The 21,270-nt window shown below is 38.1% G+C and overlaps 1 protein-coding gene across 1 annotated transcript in view; it reads right to left on the bottom strand.

Annotated features, from left to right (window-relative positions):
- SNTB2 (syntrophin beta 2) overlaps positions 1 to 21,270 on the bottom strand; it is a 104,821-nt gene that overhangs the window by 29,842 nt on the left and 53,709 nt on the right. The window contains exons 3-4 of the mRNA XM_049622441.1: positions 13,040 to 13,250; positions 1,903 to 2,045 (exon numbers count right to left, since the gene is read on the bottom strand). Of these exons, the coding sequence (XP_049478398.1) occupies positions 1,903 to 2,045; positions 13,040 to 13,250 (354 nt within the window). The remainder of the gene's footprint in view (positions 1 to 1,902; positions 2,046 to 13,039; positions 13,251 to 21,270) is intronic.

Below are 21,270 nucleotides of genomic sequence, written 5' to 3'. Positions count from 1 at the left end.
ACACTGATAGTATACACAGAACCACCCCATTTCCTTCTGTAGTACGAAGTACTTTCGGGATCTAGGCCCTGTATGTCAATGGCCAGAACTTATCTGTTTATAGGACTGTACCTTCTAGTATTGAACTCATCTATGGGATGTCACAGATTTCTGCTCCATGCCTCCAGTGACACACAATTAGGGAAATGTGTAAGGATAAAGCTACCCTCCTTGCATTGCATGATCATAACTGAAGTAGAAGCTTCTTCCATAAAATTTAAACTTAAGAAATCTCAATAGTCATATTCATAAACTCTAAATTTTGGAAAATACAAATTTAATTGATATAATTATAACTACTGATAGGTCTACATGTTTTCATAGGATTCCTGTCAGACTCCCAATGTAACCATGACCAAGAAACTATAATTTAAGTAATAGAATTAAACTCAATTAAGATTTATTGAGGGCCCACTATATGCAAAGCATCATGGGAGTGCTGAGATGACAAAGTCATAGTTCTTGACCTCAAAAGGTTATAATTTAGTGGGGATTAAAAAAAATCTGGAGGGGGGCGGGAACAAAACCAGAGAAACTCATAAATTCAGTCTTTCTGCAGGACCCTTATGTCCTCAAGGAATTAATGAGGGTGCACCTGCCTAATTCTGAGGCTCAACAAATCTTTTATCACTATTCTGTGATCTAAGTGCTCCAGCTCTAAATTACAGAGAAATTCCTAAAAGCTATATAAAAATTATATTTTTATGAGGGGCACCTGGGTGGCTCAATCGGTTGAGCATCCGACTTCAGCTCAGGTCATGATCTCACAGTTTGTGGGTTCGAGCCCCGCATCAGGCTCTGTGCTGACAGCTTGCTCAGAGCCTGCAGCCTGCTTCAGATTCTGTGTCTCCTTCTCTCTCTCTGCCCCTCCCCCGCTCATGCTCTGTCTGTCTCTGTCTCTCAAAAATAAATAAATGTTAAAAAAATTTTTTTTAATTATATTTTTATGAAAATGGCATATATAAAAGAAATTGGCAAATTGAAGGAAATCCTATAAAACGTGCAAGTCTTCCTATAATTTAAAGAATATTCTTCTTCACATGAATCTTTGTCTACTCAAAGCAGGAACCCCATCATCCCCCTGACCCCACAACCACACTGCTCCCTGGGGGACACACCAGGGGTGACTCCATCATTTAGCTTTTTTTTTTTTTCTACCCAATACTTTTCTGTGGAGCTCCTTCTTAATGTGTAATTTTTGAGTTACTTCAAAACTGGATTATTTTTTTTAAGCCCAAATAAAGCTGAATGTGAATATGTTTTCTAGTCTCACACCAGTTTCCAGTTACATCTGAAGAAATCTTGGCCCCCAAATCTACATATCTCTATTCTTTTCCCTTCCAACTCTCCACATCTGGCATGCTAGAAACATCCTGTTGCTTCAGGTCAAATCAATGTTTATTTGCTGGCACCAAAATTGTGTGCTCTTATGCCAGAGACAGAATTGAAGAATATTTTGGCTGAGTTATGTGGTTTATCCACAGTACCACATTCTGGTTTAAATGATTTCATCACTCAGTCAAAAGGCTGCCACAATTTCAGTGGTTTTCTAGTCACAGTCAATAAAGTAAAGGAAGAAAAAAACCCTACTATTTATCTTCATGACTAAGCAAGATTTGAAGGGAGCAATTAGGAATCTGCTTCAACAACTTAAAAAAAATGCTAATGAAAGAAAACATTTATTCTGAGCTAGGAGCTGCAAAATAATAAGGTTGTGAAAGATAAGTTTTCGTCTCAACCAACTATATCTCAACCAACAACTTAAATGCTATTTTAAATAACGAAGATAATAGAATTCACCTTACATTATTTTTAGATTTAGAGTAGGATAGCTTTTTTTTTTTTTTTTGTCATTATACTTACCTTGTAGCAACAAGGGGGTAGCTATGACATGGTGATGCCCAGGCATCCCTTGTCCATGGCATACAGTCATAAAGCAGCAAATCCTTCTCAGTCACAGCCATAAGGACAGGTCTCCACTGTTGTCTTCCACCATCTAGCTTTGCCTGTTACAATGGTAAAATCCAGAAAGCAGAGCTAACTATAATGATATATAGCTGTAAAAGTCCCTTCAGTGATGGTCTAACATTGTGGGTCTCCATTTTGTTCCCTGATCCTAAGAGACTTGAGGAACAGGAAACATCCCATCGGGTTCCTTTCCACTGGCTGGGACTCTCCAATAGGAGTGTGAGGTGGACCGTGCAATCTGAAAAAAGCTCTCCCAGAGTTACAGACATTATCTAGTGATAGGACTCTGTTTTTACAGAGTTGCCCATTATATTTTAGGAAGTTTCTGTTTCTGTTTTAAATGTACCATTGCATTTACGTACATAAAGTTCAGTTAACTCTGTGAGGGCTTAAAAATGTAGGAAAACAACTACTCTTTATCCATACTGTCAAGGACCCAAAGCCAAAAAGCAAAAGACGATGCTCAAGAAAAGCCCTGGTATATCAAAAAATTTCCCCCATGAGATGAGGAACAGGGAATGCTTAATGATAGTGTTATTTTTTAACAATGATCCTTCAGCTATCACTGGTGGCTTCAAGGGATATCGAACTGATGAATCACTTATCTCTCAAAGAGTTATCTTTAAAGCTACTTCTTATTTTTTATTTCTTAATGATTTCTGAAGGTAATTTGGACATGTCAGAGCACCTTAAGAATGTATCTATAATCTGAAAAGTGGCCTGAGTGGTTCGGTTCTGTGTTATAACATCTATTACCAGAACTTTCCCCTCTTAGTTACAGTCATCAGCTAATTCCAGGAGTTGGAAATGAATTCTATCCAGGGAAATGCCTCATGTTCTTGGATGTGCTGAAAGCACAAAAGGTATGACCCAACTCTGAGATTCCAGGAAAGTACTGTAGAAATAGTTATGCTTCTCTGGACAGTGAACCCAAGCTTTCTAAGATTCTATATTTAGTCTATGGGTAACTCTGGAGGGAAAATATCAGTTCTAAAGAGGTTGTCTTGGATTCTTACATTTTTGGGTCAAGATAACCCAAAGGGATTTCTAAGTCTTTGTCTCTGAGATTGTTATGGATAATACTGCAGTAGGAAAGATATGGTAGTCTTCCCTAGGCATGGTTTTGCTTTTCACGATTTCAAAACCTACAGTCAACCATGGTCAGGAAGCAGATGATCCTCCTTCTGATGTATGGTCAGAAGGTCAATCATTGCCTAATGCTATGTCATGATGCCTACATCATTCACCTCACTTCACCTCATCACACAGGCATTTTATCATCTCACATCATCACAAAAAGGGCTAATACAGTACAATAAGATATTGTGAGAGAAAGAAACCACATTCATATAGCCTTTATTATAGTATACTGTTATAATTCTTCTTTTTCATTATTAGCTATTGTTAACCTCTTACCGTGCCTAATTTATAAATTAAATTTTATTACATGTACATAAGAATAGGAAAAAACATTATATATATTTTACATTCAGTGCTACCTGTGGTTTCAGCCATCCACTGGGGGTCCTGAAACAGATCCCCTCACTTGGGGTGCCTGGGTGGCTCAGTCTTTTAAGTGTCTGACTTTGGCTCAGGTCTGATCTCACAGTTCATGAGTTCAAGTCCCACAGCAGGCTCTGTGCTGTCAGTGTAGAGCCCACTTCAGATCCACTGTCTCCCTCTCTTTGCCCCTTCCCAGCTTGTGTGCTCTCTCTCTCTCTCTCAAAAATAAATAAACATTAACATAAAAAAAAGAAGAAATATATCCCCCATACAGAAGGGGAACTACTATAACATAAAATCTATCTTTCAAAGAGGTTAAAATGGCAACCTGACTTTTTAAAATTAACTTTTCCTCTAAGTTACAAGAGAGATTTTAAAGGCTCGATCAGAGTATATGCAGCTGGAAAACCCAAATTAAATGCATTTGTTCCCAGAGAAGATATTTTAGGCAATAAAGCAAAATCGCTATTATCATTAGAAACAATATCCACTTTTAAGATAGAACTTTTTGTTCAACTAACAACTTTTAGGGGCACCTGGGTGGCTCAGGCGGTTAAGTATCTGACTTTGGCTCAGGTCATGATCTCATGGTTTGTGAGCACGAGCCCCGCCTTGGGCTCTGTGCTGACAGCTCAGAGCTTGGAACCTGCTTTGGATTCTGTTTCTCTCTCTCTCTCTCTCTCTCTCTCTCTCTCTCAAAAAATGAATAAGCATTAAAAAAATATTTTAAAAGACCCACAATTTTTCAAAACTATTCTTTGGACCTTTGGAGTCAGTGTTTGGAGAACTTCTTTTCCCTCTTCTACTTACCATTGTAGAAAAAACAAACGTCAATTTAAGTCATTCTGTTTGCCTATTTGCCTGAAGTTATAAGGATACTATTTGCTCTCACTGGAGTCAAAATGCTGCCTGCTCTATAGACAGCATGTATTTTTGTTGTGGTAGCAGTCCAAGCAGCCTTGGGGCTCCACTATTAAGGTTTTGGCCAGAGAAAAAAGGGATACTAATGTTAGGGTTCTGGTCTGTTTGGGTTTCAGCACCCACACATACACACACCTGGCCAAACAACAGCCTTCTCCAGATTTTATTTTTTAATAAAGTTGTAGAGCACTAAAGATGAAAAACTAATGGTTACTATTCATCCCCTAAATCCTTAATCCTATAAATCAATCTTTTTGACAGGTGATGTACTTCTGTTCTTTATTTTGTTATTAGGATAGAAAACAGAGAAGAAACTAAATAAACCATTCCAGTAATGCTCATTTAAGTGTGTATGTTCTAATTTGAGTCTTTACACATTTTGAGAATGATCAGGAACAAAGCTGTGGAAACAAAGCTTTCTTTGGCTGTCTTGTCTTTTCTAATGAATACTCAAAAGCCTAAAAACTACTGGTCTTAAAGGCAAATACGTCCCCCATTTGGTGGACTTAAATAAAATTCTCTTTTAAGACTATAACCAACTAAATAAACTATCAGTCACATAAAAATCAGTATCAATGAAGAGACAGAAGTCCCTATGGAGAGAAGAGCTTATCTACTGGTTATCAACTACCCGTATTATAGGTTTTCCCTGTTTTAAACAAACTGAGTTTTTAACAATGTGAAATAACAAAACAGATAAATGAGAGACTATTTAAAGTTAAATTAATGATCCTTCCTAAATTTATCCCTGTAAAATGACTATCTTTTCTAAGTACAACTGAAACAACTTCATGTATACAAGATTTTCAATAAATATATCTCATGCCAAAAGAAATGCTTATCTATATTGAAAAGATTATATAATATAAAATTATTTTGACCATTTTCACACTCAAAGAATTAAACAATGTTCCAATTAGAAAAGTTTTGGCATTTGCTTAGTCCAACCTTTATCAGATACATAAACTCAACATAACACTTCTGAGAAATGTATCCAGTCTTGCTTGAACACCCTATACTCTGATTTGGATAACCCCCCAAAAAAGTAAAAATCAAGAGTATTTTAGAAATAGTACTTGGAATTAGTTCAGTGGTACGATTTTTCAAAGTGATTAAACTTTCTCACTTAGTATTATTTCCCAAACCTGAGCTTGTGTTCTTGGACAATATTTTATAGTTAGTGACTTCCCTGCTTTTCTTATACATATGTATAAACATACACAAAAAAATTACTGAGCATCTACAGTATACATAGCATTAGGCTAAGTTCTTTGGAAGCAGGAAAGATTTGGGGAAAAAATGTGCTCCTGTGTTCTAAGAGCTCAAAATTGATCGGAAGACTCACCACATAAATATGGCCCATAAAGTACATATTGTAATGAACTGGTGGCTTTATTTTTCTCCTTTCTACTTGTCTTTGTGTAGCATAAACTAAATTAATTTCACTTTGAAAGTCTGACAGCTCTCATGTATTGCTGGTGGGAATCTGATGGAAGGCAATTTGGCAACATTTATCAAAATTACAAATGCATATACCCTTTTTAAAACATTACGTCCGCAAATTCTTTACTACTCTTCCCTTTGAGAGGTGGAACCTTTGGGTGTAGAGTGAACTTAGTAACTCGCTGCTAATGAAAAGAAAAAAAGCAGAAGAAACTAGGTCAAAAAATGGCACTGTGGCTTCTATCTTGTTCTTTCTCTCAGATCACTCACTCTGAGGAAAACCAGGAGCTATGTCTTAAGGACACTCAGGAGGCCCTGCACCAAGGCCTCCATGGCAGATAACTGAGGCCTTCTGCCAACAGCCACGTGAATGAGTCATACTAGAAGCGGACCTGCCAACACCCCAGTCAAGCTGTCAGATGACTGCTCCCTGGCTAACAGTTTGACTGCAACGTCACAAGGGATCCCAAGCCAAAATTACCCAGTTATACCACTCCCCTATTCCTGATTTTTAGAAACTATATGAAGTAAATATTTATTTTAAAGCCACTAAGTTTTGGAGTCATTTTTCATATAGCGATAGATAATTCACACACCCTGGGACCCAGCATTTCTGGAGATTTCTTCTCCAGGTATAGAAATATCCCCTACTTTCTAAGCTCTCAATATCCAAATACAGGAACTGTTGCATCAGTTACATTTTTGGATAAATCCCTTACTAACCAAAGTTTTACTACTCACTCCTGTAAACTGAAGAACCAAATATATTCAGATAATACAGGTTCCCTTATTATCTGGTATATATGAACTTGGAAACCAAAGACCATGGATCGCATATGTATGGAAGGATAAACTACAAGGTCATTCACAGTACCATCGCCTATAATGGCAAAAGATTGTAACAAAACTGGGAGGAGTGCTTATTTAATTATGGCCACACAATAGAAAACTATACAGTTATGAGAAAGAATGCTCTCTCTGCACTGATACGGAAAGACTGCCATGATATATTAATGAAAAAAAAACAAGGTATAAAGTAGTATGCATAATATGTTGTCTTCTTTTATAGAAAAAAAGAATATGTGTTCATATTTGCTTTTATTTGCATAAAGACACTCTCAAGTGATTGTCTGGAAGGGAATGAAAGTGATTACCTCTCTAGGGGAAAAGGGTGGGAATTGGCTAGATGGGGGACAGAAAGGAAAGTAAGACTTTTCACCTATTAACTTTTTATTCTGACCTTTGAACCATGTGAATGTATTACCTTTTAAAATCATGAACATTTCTAACATGGCTGAAAGCACAGCACAATTACTACTCAATTGAGTTTTTCAATCAGCATATAAAATTTTATTTATTTATTTATTTATTTATTTATTTATTTATTTTAAATGTTTATTTATTTTTGAGAGATATTCAGACAGAATGAGAGTGGGGAAGAGGCAGAGAGAGAGGGAGACAGAGAATCCAAAGCAGGCTCCGGGCTGTCAGCACAGAGCCCGACGCGGGGCTCAAACCCACGAACTGTGAGATGATGACCTGAGCCGAAGTCGGACGCTCAATGACTGAGCCACCCAGGCGCCCCTCAGCATATAAAAATTTAGAAGCAATGAACTTATGTAACTCAACACCCAAAAAACAAATAATTCAATTAAAAAATGGAGAGAAGACATGAACAGACACTTCTCCAAAGAAGACATTCAGATTGCCAACAGACATAAAAAAGATGCTCAACATCACTCATTATCAGGACAGTGCAAATCAAAACTACAATGAGATATCACCTCATACCTTTCAGAATGGCTAAAATAAAAAACACAAGAAACAACAAGTGTTGGCAAGGATGTGGGGGAGAAAGGAACCTTCATGCACTGTTGGTGGAAATGCAAACTGGTGAAGCCACTGTGGAAAAGTATGGAGGGTCTTAAAAAAATTAAAAATAGAACTACCCCACAATCCAGTAGGATTGTAATACTACTGGGTATTTACCCAAAGAATACAAAAATACTAATTCAAAAAGATACACACACCCCTATGTTTACAGCAGCATTATTTACAATAGCCAATCTATGGAAGCAGCCCAAGTGTCCATTGACAGATAACTGATTAAAGAAGATGTGGTACAGGGGTGCCTGACTGGCTCAGTCAGTAAAGTGTACAACTCTTGATCTAGTGGTTTGAGCCCCACGCTGGGTATAGAGATTACTTAAAAATAAAATCTTAAAAAAACAGATGTTGTGTGTGTGTGTGTGTGTATATATATATATATACACACACACACACACACACACACACACACGTATACACATACATATATATACATATACATATGTACACACACACACACACACGGAATATTATTCAGCCATAAAAACAATGAAATCATGCCATTTGCAATGACATGGATGGACCCTGAGTATATTACTATGCTAGGTGAAATAAGTCAGAAAAAGACAAATACCATAGGATTTCACTCATATGTGGAATTTAAAAAATAAAACAAATAAACAAAGGGGAAAAAAAAGAGAGAGACAAATCAAGAAACACTTATTTTTTTTTTGAGGATAAAAAGTGCATTTTATTTTTTTTTGTTTTTATTTTAATTCCAGTTAGTTAACATACAGTATTATGTTTCAGGTGTAATTCAAACAATTTCATACATGACCCTTGTGCTCATTACAACCAGTGCACTCCTTAATCCTCATTACTTATTTTACCCACCTGTCCCTCACTTTCCCTCCAGTAACCATCAGTTTGTTCTCTATAGTTAAGAGTCTGTTTCTTGATTTGTCTTAGTTTTTTTCCTTTGCTTGTTTATTTTGTTTCTTAAATTCCACATGAGTGAAATTATATGGTGATTTGTCTTTCTCTAACTGGCTTATTTCACTTAGCCTTATACTCTCTAGCCCCATTCATGTCATTGTAAATGGTAAGGTTTCATTCTTTTTTATGGCTCAATAATATTCCATTGTATCTATATACCACATTTTCTACAGACATTCATCTATTGATGGATGCTTGGGCTGCTTCCATACCTTGGCTACTGTCAATAATGCTGCTATAAACATAACAGTGCATGTATACTTTTGAATTAGTGTTTTTTGTATTCTTTGGGTAAATACCCAGTAGTCTGATCATAAGGTAGTTCTATTTTTAACTTTATGAGGAACCTCCATACTGTTTTCCACAGTGGCTGCACCAGTTTGCATTCCTACCAACTGCACAAATGGTCCCCTTTCTCTCCACATCCTTGCCAACACCTGTTGTTTCCTATGTTTTTTATTTTAGCCATTTTGACAGGTGTGAGGTGTTATATCTCATTGTAGCTTTGATTTGCATTTCCCTGGTGTTGAGTGATGTTGACCATCTTTTCATGTGTCTGTTGTTGGTCTTCTTTGGAGAAACGTCTGATCATGTCTTCTCTCCATTTTTAAATTGGATTATTTGCTTTTTGGGTGTTGAGTTTTAGAAGTTCCTTTATATTTTGGATACTAACCCTTTATCGAATATGTCATTTGCAAATACCTTCTCCCATTTGGCTACTTTTTAGATTTGTTGATTGTTTACTCTGCTGTACAGAAGCTATTTTTAACTTTGTTTATTTATTTTGAGAGAGAGAGAGAGAAAGCACGCGAGCGAGCATGAACAGGGGAAGGGCAGAGAAAGAAGGAGAGAGAGAGGATCCCAAGCAGGCTCTATACTGTCAGCATGAAGCCCAATGTGGGGCTCAACCTCACCAACAGTGAGATCATGACCTAAGTTGAAATCAGCAGTCAGACACCTAACTGACTGAGCCACCCAGGTGCCCCAGTGCAGAAGCTTTTTATTTTGATATAGTCCCAAGAGTTTATTTTTCCTTTTGCTTCCCTTGCTTCAGGAGACATATTTAGAAAGGTGTTGCTATGGTCAATGTCAGAGAAATTACTGCCTGTGCTCTCTTCTAGGACTTCTATGGTTTCATGTCTCACATTTAGGTCTTTAATCCATCTTGAATTTATTTTTGTGTATGGTGTAATAAAGTAGTCCAGTTTCATTTTTTTCATGTTGCTGTCCAGTTTTCCCAGCACCATTTATTGAAAAGACATTCTCTTTCCCACTGGACATTCTTTCTGCCTTTGGTGAAGATTAATTGGCCATATAATTGTGGGTTTATTTCTGATTTTTCACTTCTGTTCCATTGATCTATAGGTCTACTTTTGTCCCAGTGCCATACTGTTTTGATGACTACAGCTTTGTAATATAACTTGAAGTCCGGAATTATGATGCCTCCAGCTTTGCTTTTCTTTTTCAAGACTGTTTTGGCTATTTGGGGTCTTTTGCAGTTCCATACATATTTTAGTTTTCTTTGTTTGAGTTCTGTGAAAAATGCTGTTGATATTTTGATAGGGATTACATTAAATGTGTAGATTGTTTGGGTAGTATAGACATTTTAACAATATTTGTTCTTCCAATCCACAAGTATGGAACGTCTTTCCATATCTTGGTGTCATCTTCAATCTTTCATCAGTGTTTTACAGTTTTCAGAGTACAGGTCCTTGACCTCTTTGGTTAGGTTTATTCCTAGGTATCTTATTACTTTGGGTGCAAGTATAAATGGGATTGTTTAGTGTATAGAAATACAATAGATTTCTATAACTTTTTTTTTAATGTTTATTTTTGAGAGCAAGAGAGAGTGAGCGACCATGAGCGGGCAGAGAGAGAGAGAGAGAGAGAGAGAAAGAGAGAGAGAGAGAGACAAAGAATCCGAAGCAGACTCCAGGCTCTGAGCTGCCCACACAGAGCTTGATGTGGGGCTCGAACTCACAAGCTGTGAGATGATGACCTGAGCCGAAGTTGGATGTCCAACTGACTGAGCCACCCAGGCTCCCCAAAATGCAACAGATTTCTGCACGTTGATTTTGCAGACTGTGATTTTACTGAATTCGCTTATTCTAGCAGTTTTTTGGTGGAGTCTTTTGTGTTTTCTACATAGAGTATCACATCATCTGCAAACAGTGACAGTTTTATTTCTTCCTTACCAATTTGGATGCCTTTATTTCTTTTTGTTGTCTTACGTCTATGGCTAGGACTTCCAGTACTATGTTGAATAAAAGTGGTGAGAGTGCACATCGTCTTGTTCCTGACCTCAGGGGGAAAGCTTTCAGTTTTTCCTCATTGAGTATGACGTTCAGTGTGGGTTTTTCAGATACAGCCTTTATCATGTTGAGGTATGTTCTTTCTAAAACTACTTTGTTGAGGGCTTTTACCATGAATGGATGTTGTACTTGTCAAGTGCTTTTTCTGCATCTACTAAAATGATCATATGGTTCTTATTCTTTCTCTTACTGATGTGATGTATCACATTGATTGATTTTCGGCAAATACTGAGTCATCTTAAAACCCCAGAATAAATCCCACTTGACTGTGGGGAATAATTTTTTTTTAATAATATTGTTGAATTTGGTTTGCTAGTATTTCATTAAGAAGTTTTGCATCTATGCTCATCAGGGATATTGGCCTGCAGTTCTCTTTTTTAATGGTGTCTTTATCTGGTTTTGGTATCAGGGTAATGCTGATCTCATAGAATGAATTTGGAAGTTTTCCTTCCTTTTCTATTTTTTGGAATAATTTAAGAAGAGTAGGTATTAATTTTCCAAGAAACAGACTCTTAACTATAGAGAACAAACTGATGGTTATCAGAAAGGAGGTAGATGGAGGTATGGGTGAAATAGGTGATGGGATTTAAAGGGTACACTTACCATGAAGAGCAGTGAGTAATGTATAGAATTGCTGAATCACCATATTGTACACCTGAAACTAATATAACACTGTATGTTAACTATACTGAAATTAAAATAAAAAACTTTAAAAAAATTTAGAAACAATGATAAACATAACTAAAATACTAAAACTTTCAAAGTCAAAAGTACTTATACCATGACTTTCATTAGTTTCTTCTCTTCTTAGTTATCCTAATTATACTTCCTCAAAATTATCACGGCGTTAATTCTGTGTTCTAATATGTTATAAATTATTATCTGAAATGTTTATAAAATTTTAGAGTCATAAGAAAAACAGATTAGTAGAGTCCAAAGTTGGTCTCTATACAATCTCCTGGGAAGCTATCAAACAAGACTGCTGGGCCCCACCAAAGATCTATCAAATCAGAACCCTGTTGAGGTGGAAGGCCAGACCTCACAAACTGTAGTTAAAACAAAACAAAAACAAAAGAACAAAATATTCCTGGGCTGATATTGACATAATCCCTGCCCCCCTGGACACACATGAGGGATTTAGGATTCAAAGTGATGAAGAAACCTTTAAAAAGATCTAAAACCAGTGAAAGCCAGAACTACCACTTGAACACTCATCTTGGAACCCTTAGTCCAGTCTTCCTTTTCCAACAACTTTTGCCCCAGCTGAAAGTGAAAGACTCAAAAGAAGGATGTACTGTAACATCATGTATACTCAGAGTCTCCCTTCCGTCAAAATGGGATTTAATCTAACTTGGATTAAGTTTTTCCTTTCCTTTTACCCAATGTCCCCTTAGGTTTTGTTTCTCCTTTTTTCATTTTGTAGTTGTGGAAGACAACTGTACATTTGTATCGAATGGCTTATAAGATAATTTGCATATTTTATGCTTTTCTCAGAACAGGGGAGTAAGCTTTCTGGCCCTGAAACTCTTGACAGTAGACTAGAACAGGGGTTGTGAAACTAGGGCCTATGGGCCAAATGAAGCCCAGTACCTGTTTCTGTAAATAAAGTTTTATTGAAACAGAGCCACACCTCTCCATTTTCATACTGTCTACTACTGTTTTCTTGCTACAACTGCAGAGTCAAGTAGTTGTGACATTGTCTGGCCCTTTGCAGAAAAATTTTGCTGATCCTACTCTAAAATCATGAAAATTACCCTCTGTCATTAAGGACAGAGATGGTAATAAGACTATCTTTTTAGTTATGTTGTAATGATGATTATCATGACAGTCAGTTCTTCTGGTGCAGGTGATAATTAGCAACAAATAACTAAATGATAGGGAGGAGAAACACAAGACCGACAAACAAAAGATCTGCAAGCTAGATATCCAGGACCTGACCGCATGATAAATATTACAGATATATGAAATGGGGGAAACACTTTGGCTCTGAATGGTGACCCAGGGGGACCCTGCCCTGCCTGTCAACCCACCTGTTCTGCCAGCCAGGCAATGTGCTTGACCTCCTTGCTGCCTCCTGCTGTACTGGTTGCACCAAGCATGGCATTGAGTTCAGCCAATACCTGTGGGAGGAGAGCCATTATGTTGGTGTGGATAGCTACGAACCAGGAGTGTGCTGTGGCTGTATCCTTGCAGCGTAGGATCAACGTGTTCCTGCTATCAGGAGAATGTAGTTCTATCAATCTGTGTGGAAAAAGAAAAAAAAAACAAACAGTAAGCTAGATCAGAAGTCATCAAACCTGCCAGAGTGCAACAAACATAACTGGAAATCTATTTTAATTTTAAATCCCAGAATAAAGATACTTTCTCTTAATTCCTTAGGGTCCAGTTCCAGAGAAAACTACATATGGAAAGATAATCATCAGAAAGACTAACTGCTGGGTCTGTTGTTTTAGTGTGTTAACGTAATGACCTAAAATGAAGGAACCTATTGTATGGCCTATAGTAAAACACCTCACTTTGCTTTAATTTCCATGTCAAAGAAATGGAAACCATGCTTGTTGAATGTCATAGGCACATTGTAAAGAAGGAATTGATATTTTTTTAAATATGCAGAAAATTCTGGTATAAGGTATTGCTTGGTAAATACATCTGACTGCCAAATAGTGAACTGAAATTTCCACCATGTGGAATAAAGAAAAGAGAAAATAACTGAAGAATATGACTCTTTATGAAAATATGAAACTGTTTTTTAGTATCTGGGTAACATTATATGATTAAATCAGCCACTGAGTCATAGTAGAAAAACAGTTAAGATATCTTCAACTCTATGACTATTACTTGTCAGTGCTCAACTGAGAACAGTCTATACTTCAAAAGTAACCTTTAGGAATTTGCTAAATTTTTTTACAAGTACATTGGTCAAATTTCTTAGAAAGCAACTTATTGAGTGCTTTCTTCTGCTTTGGTCAAAGTTTTTGCCAAGATGAGTTTTAAAAGTCAAATAAATGTTGTGCTCTAACGGGGGAACATATGTACCTTTCAAAATGGGAAAAAGAAAAAGCTCTTAGGAGTGTTCTTCTTGGTGGGTTAGAAACTGACCAACTGCTACTGACCAAGGACAGATCTTTTTATTCTTTCATCTTTCTGAAGACAGTTTTTCCTGCCTTGAAGCACTGTCACGAGATCCTACACCACCTGTCAAAGATAAGCAGTTTACATGATACTAGCATTCCTGCCTTGAAGTTTGCGCCCCTCTCTTTTGCCACATTTCTAAACCCTTTATGATTACAAGTATTTTAATTTGACACAGTTAATATGGCAAATATTCACTGTCAATTGGTCAGTCTGTCCTTTCTTATTTTTTTTTTTTAATTTTTTTTTTTTAACCTTTGTTTATTTTTGAGACAGAGAGAGACAGAGCATGAATGGGGGAGGGTCAGAGAGAGGGAGATACAGAATCTGAAACAGGCTCCAGGCTCCGAGCTGTCAGCACAGAGCCCGACGCGGGGCTCGAACTCACGGACCGCGAGATCATGACCTGAGCCGAAGTCGGACGCTTAACCGACTGAGCCACCCAGGCGCCCCTGTCCTTTCTTAAATAAACATTTATTGAGCACCTACTATATGTCAGTTAGTGTGAGACACTGACATTGGAGATACAGTGGTGAAAAAGAAAAAAAATAGTCTCTATCCTCATTGGACTTATTGTCTAATGGGGAAGGTAGAAATTACAGGTTACAAAAAGTGCTCCTATAAAGGACTGTGATTACTATGAAGTTCTTGTTTAAAGGAGGCAAGATGGTAGGGGTGAAACAGGACTGCAGGGGAGGCCCCTATACCTCTGAGGCACACTTACTGAGCTAGTGTCCTGCTTTGAAGCAGGTTTTATTTGTTTATTATTTTTTTAAATGTTTATTTATTTTTGAGAGAGAGACAGACAGACAGAGTGTGAGCGGGAGAGGAGGAGAGAGAGGGAGACACAGAATCTGAAGCAGGCTCCAGGCTCTGAGCTGTCAGCACAGAGCCCAACATGGGGCTCGAACTCACTGACCATGAGGTCATGACCCGAGCCGAAGTTGGGTGCTTAATCGCCTGAGCCACCCAGACGCCCCTGAAGCAGGTTTTAAACACATCTACCTTATATTACCTACTCACCTATCTATTCACTTGCCCTCACACTAGAGTTAGTCATCTAGTTATCAGTCTATCCATGTTTTATATGCCTTCAAAGTTCTAGGGCAATAGCCAAAAGACCAAGAAGTTCTAGAAAATAGCCACAACATAAAATAAAATCTGGGAACAATCAAAACTTCACTTAAGCCCATACTAGAAAGTTCATACTAGTCAGAAAAAAATCTTTAGATAGCAAGTCATAAGCTATTTGCTTTTATTTTACAGTTTTAATGAATTTATTTATTTGATTTCCTATCCTATAACTACATATAGTGAGAAGTAGCTTGAGACCAAAATTTAGGGGGTTTGAGTAGTAGGTTAAGTCTGGATACTAATAGGTAAGCAATGTGGAATCCTGAGGATTTTCAACAGGGGAACAACATACCAAAACAATTAAAAAATAATTTTATGAGGTATCTGTACATCCATGTTTATAGCAGCATCATTCATATAGCCAAAAGGTAAAAACAACCCAAATGTCCACCGATGGGATGGATAAACAAAATGTGGTATTATATAAACAATGGAATATTATGCAGCCTGAAAAAGGAAGGAACTTCTGACATAAGCTACCACATGGGTGAACCTTGAGGACATTGTGCTAAATGAAATATGCCAGCCACTACGGGAGAAATATTGTATGAGTGCACTTTATATGAAGTATCTATAGTAGTCAAACTCATAGAAACAAAAACCAGAAGAGTAGTTGCTAGAAGAGGGGGGGGGATAGGAAATTGTTGTCTAATTAATAGGTATAGAGTTTTAGTTTTGCAACATGAACAAGTTCTTGAGATTGTGGTACTATATATACACTTAAAATGGTTAAGATGGGAGGAGTTTGGGAGGCTCAGTCAGTTAAGCGTCCAACTCTTGATTTCAGCTCAAGTCATGATCTCGTGGTTCTTGAGTTCGAGCCCCATGTACAGCTCCGCGCTGACAGTGTGGAGCCTCCTTGGGATCCCCTCTCTCCCCTCCTCTTTCTCTGCCCCTCCCCCACTCATATTCTTTCTCTCTCAAAAATAAATAAACTTCAAAAAAATGGTTAAGATGGTAAATTTTATGGTATGTGTATTTTCCCACAATTAAAAACTGTAAAATAAATTAATCAGAAATAATCTTATGGTAGCATGTAAGATGGATTACAGTAGAGAGAGAAATGGCCTGGGGAGATTTAATTGGACCCAAGAAAATCTACACAGAGCTCACCAGGAGGACAGACTCCTAGATAGGAGGAATTCATCCATCCTAAAAGGCAGCAAAAGTAGAAAGAGGAAGATAAACAAATACCTTAGTATTCATATTGACCTTTATCTAGTACTTCATGTTATTTTATCATATTTATTATTTATTATTTTTGATGTTATTTTTCACTATATCAATTGTTGCTGTCATGGTATTTAAGGTATTTATTTATTTTTTATTAAAAAAATGTTTTTTTAATGTTTATTCATTTTTGAGAGAGAGAGAGAGAGAGCACAAGCAGGGAGGGGCAGAGAGAGGAAGACACCGAATCTGAAGCAGCCTCCAGGCTCCCAGCTGTCAGCACAGAGCCCGACATGGGGCTTGAACTCACGAACCACGAGATCATGACATGAGCCAAAGTCAGACGCTCAACCGACTGACCCACCCAGGGACCCCTTCAAGATATTTATTGTCTAAAAAACTGATTATATTCTCTAGAAGAAAAATAGCTATACATCTGTTATGGGACGAAGATTTAAAACAGTACATTATACTCAATAACAATAAACTATTACACTAAAAGGTAGAATAATTTCTATTTTAATTCTTTGGATGAGTTAATAATTGTATTATTCAGAGAAACTGCTTGTCTAATCATTAAAGTAGCCAAACTTAGAGTAAATTTACTTAATGACAAGTAGTTATCTATAAAATACAATACTAGATTATTAATGTGTGAATATAAACACAAAGCAAGGTGTTTTATATTTTCTTTATTACTTATACTAATCTTTTTATTTTTTATTTTTTATTTTTTTATTTTTGGGACAGAGAGAGACAGAGCATGAATGGGGGAGGGGCAGAGAGAGAGGGAGACACAGAATCGGAAACAGGCTCCAGGCTCCGAGCCATCAGCCCAGAGCCTGACGCGGGGCTCGAACTCACGGACCGCGAGATCGTGACCTGGCTGAAGTCGGACGCTTAACCGACTGCGCCACCCAGGCGCCCCTACTTATACTAATCTTAAAAAAAAAAAAGTATTTCCAGTATTTCTAGAACTCCCTATATACCACAGCAATTGAGCAGCACACACATTTAGTCTATTCCTTCCTGAAATCCCACTAAATACAATTAAAGGGGATTTCTGAAAAACTTAACGGACTTTTTCTTTTAGCAGGAGTAGGTTTACATAAAAAAATGAATAAGAACTATAGAGAACTCCCAAATACCCCTCTTTGCCTCTCCATAATATACCTTAATATTAACATCTTGCATTAGTAGGGTACATTTGTTACAAATGATGAGTCAATTCTGATACAATATTCCTTTAAAAAAATTTTTTTTAATGTTATTTATTTTTTGAGAGAGAGAGAGACAGAGAAACAAAGCACAAGAGGGGGAGGGGCAGAGAAAGAGGGAGATACAAAATCCGAAGCAGGCTCCAGGTTCTGAGCTGTCAGCACAGAGCCCGAGGAGAGACCTGACTTGAATTCACAGACCATGAGATCATGACCTAAACCAAAATCAGACATTCAACTGACTGGGCCACCCAGGTGCCCCTAAGAATTGTTAGTTAGGTGTCCCTCAATACAGATACAATATTAGGAACTAAAATCCCAGTTCACTCCTTGTGTTGTATATTGTGAGTTTTGACAAATGTATGGCATATCTCTACCATTACTGATAGAGAATAATTTCACTCCTCTAAAAATCCCCTTTGCTCCACCTATTGATTCCTCCATCATTCAGGCCCTGGCCCTGACTTCTGGCAACCACTAATCATTTTACCATCTCCATGGAATCACACAGTATGTTGCTTTTTCAGACTGGCTTCTTTCACTTAGCAATATGCATTTAAGGTTTCACCATGTCTCTTTTGGCATAAGGGCTTATTGTTTTTGTTTTATTGTTGAATAATATTTCAACGTCTGGATGTACCACAATTTTTTTTATCCATTCACTTACTGAAAGACTTCTTGGTTGCTTTCAAGTTTTGGCAATTATGAATAAAGTTTCTATAAACATCTGTGTGCAGGTCTTTGTGAGAACATAAGTTTTCAACTCCTTTGGGTAAATACCAAGGAGCACAACTGCTAGGTCATAGAGTAAGACTATGTTTAGCTTTGTACAAAACTGCCAACTGTCTTCCAAAGTCTCTGTACCATTTTTTATTCCTACCAACAATGAATGAGTTCCCATCGCTCTACATTTCTCTCCAGCATTTGGTACTGGTGTTTCGGATTTTATGCGTATTGTGGTATCTCCTTGTTTTAATTTGCAATTCCCTGATCACATAGGAAGTTGAGCACCTTTCATATTCTTTAAAAATTTTTTTTTCATGTTTATTCATTTTGAGAGAAAGAGACAGAGAGAGAGAGAGGGAGGGGCAGTGAGAGAGGGAGATACCGAATATGAAGCAGGCTCCAGTCTCTGAGCTGTCAGCACAGAGCCTGATGCAGGGCTTGAACCCATGAACTGTGAGATTGTGACCTGAGACAAAGTTGGATGCTCAACCAGCTGAGCCACCCAGGAGCCCCAGCACCTTTCATATTCTTATTAGCCATCTGCATTTTTTCTTTGTGAGGTGTCTGTTCAGATCTGTTGCCCATTTTTTTTTTAATATATGAAATTTATTGTCAAATTGGTTTCCATACAACACCCAGTGCTCATCCCAAAAGGTGCCCTCCTCAATACCCATCACCCACCCTCCCCTCCCTCCCACCCCCATCAACCCTCAGTTTGTTCTCAGTTTTTAACACCCAATTAAAAATGGGCAACAGAGTTTATAGCAGCACTCTGTTGCCCATTTTTAATTGGGTTGGTTTCTTACTGTTGAGTTCTAAGAATTCTTTGAGGGGCACATGGGTGGCTCAGTCAGTTAGAGTCTGACTCTTGATTTCGGCTCAGGTCATGATCTCATGATTTGTGAGTTCAAGCCCCACGTCTGATGCGTGGAGCCTGCCTAGGATTCTCCCTCTCTCTCTCTCTGCCCTTCCCCTGCTTGCGCATTCTCTCTCTCTCTCTCTCTCTCTCTGTCTCTCTCTCTCTCTCAAAATAAATAAAAAACATTAAAAAAAATTCTTTGTATATTTTGGATACCAGTCCTTTATCTGATAAGTATTTCACGAAAGATTTTCTCCCAATCTGTGGCTTATCTTTTCATTCTCTTAACAGTGGGTGAAAATTAGTTTTATGTGTCACCTTAACTGGGCTAAAGGATGCCCAGATACCCGGCAAAACATTATTTCTGGGTGTGTCTGTGAGGATTTTTCTGGAAGAAAGTAGCATTATCAATAGAAAATGGCCTTGGGGTGCCTGGGTAACTCAGTGGGTTAAGTGTCCAATTTCAACTTATGTCATAATCTTGTGGTTCGTAAGTTTGAGCCCTGCATCAGGCTGTCTGATGTCAGCACAGAGCCCACTTTGGAGCTTCTGTCCTTACGTTCCCTGTCCCTCCCCTGCTTGTGCTCTCTTTAAAAAAAAAAAGGGTGACTGGGGGGTTCAGTCGGTTAAGCATCTGACTTTGGCTCAAGTCATGATCTCAGTTCATGGGTTTGAGCCCCACATCAGGCTCTGTACTGATGGCTTAAGAGCCTGGAACCTGCTTCGGATTCTGTGTCTGCCTCTCTCTCTGTCCCTCCCCCAGTCACGCCCTGTCTCTGTTTCTCAAACAAATAAAATAAAATAAAAATAAACATTAATAAATAAATATTTTTAAAAAAAGAAAGAAAATGGCCCTTGCTAACGTGAGTAGGCATCATCCAATCCAGTCAGGACATGAAGAGAACAAAAATGTGGAAGAAGGGTGAATTTGCTTTCTGCTTGAATTGGGACATCCATCCTCTCCTGCTCTTGCACACTTGCACTCTGGGTTCTTGGGCCTTTGGACTCAGACTGAATTACACCAATGGCTTTCCTGGTTCTTCAGCTTGTAGACACCAGATCATAGTACTGGCCTTCATAGTGCACTAAGCCAATTCCTATAATCTAGCTACCTCTCTATCCATCTAACCATCCATTCATCTAACCAACCACCCATCCATCTATCCATCCATCTACCTATCCATCTATCCACCCATCATCTATCCTACTATTTCTGTTTTCCTGGAGACCCTATTACAAGTGTCTTTTTTCAGAGCAGAAGTTTTTAATTTTCATGAAGTTCAACTTATCAATTTTTTTGTTTTCTGTATTGTGCTCTTGGTGCTGTATCTAAGAAGTCATCAGCAAACTTTAAAGGGGATTGATTGATAGATTGATTGTAAGTAATCTCTACCCCCACTGTGGGGCTCGAACTCACGACCCCAAGATCAAGAGTCACATGCTCTACTGACTGAGCCAGCCAGGAGACTCTAAAGGGGACTTTTAAACAGCATAATCCTGGGGCACCTGGGTGGCTCAGTCAGTTGAGCATCCAACTCTTGGTTTCAGCTTAGGTCATGATCTCATATTTCATGGGTTCAAGCCCCATGTCAGGCTGTGCGCTGACTGTGTGGAGCCTACTTGGGATTCTCTCTGTCCCTCTCTCTGTCTCTGCCCCTCCCCTGCTTGTGTGCGCTCTCTCTCTCTCTCTCTCTCTCTCTCTCTCAAAATACATAAATAGGAGCACTGGGGTGGCTCAGTCGGTTAAGCATCTGACTTTGGCTCAGGTCATAATCTCACGGTTCGTGGGTTCAAGCCCCGCATCGGGCTCTGTGCTGACATCTCGGAGCCTGGAGCCTGCTTCAGATTCTGTGTCTCCCTCTCTCTCTGCCCCTTGTCCACTCACACTCTGTCTCTCTCTCTCAAAAACAAACATTAAAAAAATTTTTTTAATAACAAATAAATAAACATTAAAAATGTTTCTAATAAACAAAAAGCATAATCCTGGGGTGCCTGAGTGGCTCAGTCAGTTATGCATCTGACT

This window comes from Panthera uncia (assembly GCF_023721935.1).
Source record: "Panthera uncia isolate 11264 chromosome E2 unlocalized genomic scaffold, Puncia_PCG_1.0 HiC_scaffold_20, whole genome shotgun sequence".
NCBI lineage: Eukaryota > Metazoa > Chordata > Mammalia > Carnivora > Felidae > Panthera > Panthera uncia.
The sequence above is the reverse complement of the archived record's forward strand: the minus strand, read 5'-3'. Positions and strand labels throughout refer to the sequence as shown.